Source organism: Buceros rhinoceros, unplaced genomic scaffold (genome assembly GCF_000710305.1).
Source record: "Buceros rhinoceros silvestris isolate BGI_N320 unplaced genomic scaffold, ASM71030v1 scaffold16000, whole genome shotgun sequence".
NCBI classification, from domain to species: Eukaryota; Metazoa; Chordata; class Aves; order Bucerotiformes; family Bucerotidae; genus Buceros; species Buceros rhinoceros.
The window spans coordinates 4,276-4,964 of record NW_010391430.1 but is presented as its reverse complement, the minus strand read 5'-3'; the positions used below and the strand labels follow the sequence as shown (position 1 = coordinate 4,964).

The window sequence follows — 689 nt, the reverse complement described above, 5'->3', positions numbered from 1 at the left end:
CGTTGTACTCGTCGTCCACAGTGAAGAGGTTGTAGTCAGCAAAGTGGATGTTGTTCGCAGCATCCCAGATGACAAACCTGACCCGGTAGACCTTCTGCTGGGAGATCTGATGGATGTACTCGGTGCCCAGCCAGTAGTCGGTGAGCACGTTCCCAAAGCCGTGCTTGTAGGTGCTCCAGGACTCAGCCCAGGTGATCTCCGTGCTCCGCCGGTTCCTCTGGATGACCGTCCAGCCCCCGCCCCCCACGTTCATCTCGCAGTACACCATGAGGTGGTGGAGCCCTTTTGGCTGGATGACGTAGACGCCGCTGGGGCTGCCAGTGGGGACCTCACTGCAGTCCATGGGCCAGCCTGGGGCAGGAGAGAGGGTGATTAAACAGTAAGACAAGACCGTGTTTCACCCTGTGGCAGGACAGAGGGACATCTGGCCAGAGAACCTGGGGCCTTACCGGCTGCCCCAGCCCAGAGAGGTCAATGTGCTTGGCTGGAGGCGAGAGAGGTTGGGCTCAGCCCTCTGTTCCTCTTCCGTATGGGACACCTAACAGGAGACAATCCCAGTGAAAGGCCCCAGACCCACTGGGCTGTGCTGGTATCAGGCCAGGAGACTGATACAGACACCAGTGAGCTCCTGCGTGTCTCCTGAAAAAGGGGTCGTGTCACTAAAACAGGGTCAGGCTGGGCAGGAAGGT

General features: G+C 59.1%; 1 protein-coding gene across 1 annotated transcript in view; it reads right to left on the bottom strand.

The window, feature by feature from the left end:
- Nucleotides 1–351, bottom strand: part of LOC104498377 (fibrinogen-like protein A) — a gene marked incomplete at its 5' end in the record, with an annotated part of 1,059 nt that extends 708 nt beyond the window's left edge. The window contains one exon of the mRNA XM_010141745.1: nt 50–351. Coding sequence (XP_010140047.1) covers nt 50–351 — 302 coding nt within the window. The remainder of the gene's footprint in view (nt 1–49) is intronic.
- Between the last annotated feature and the right edge of the window lie 338 nt (nt 352–689).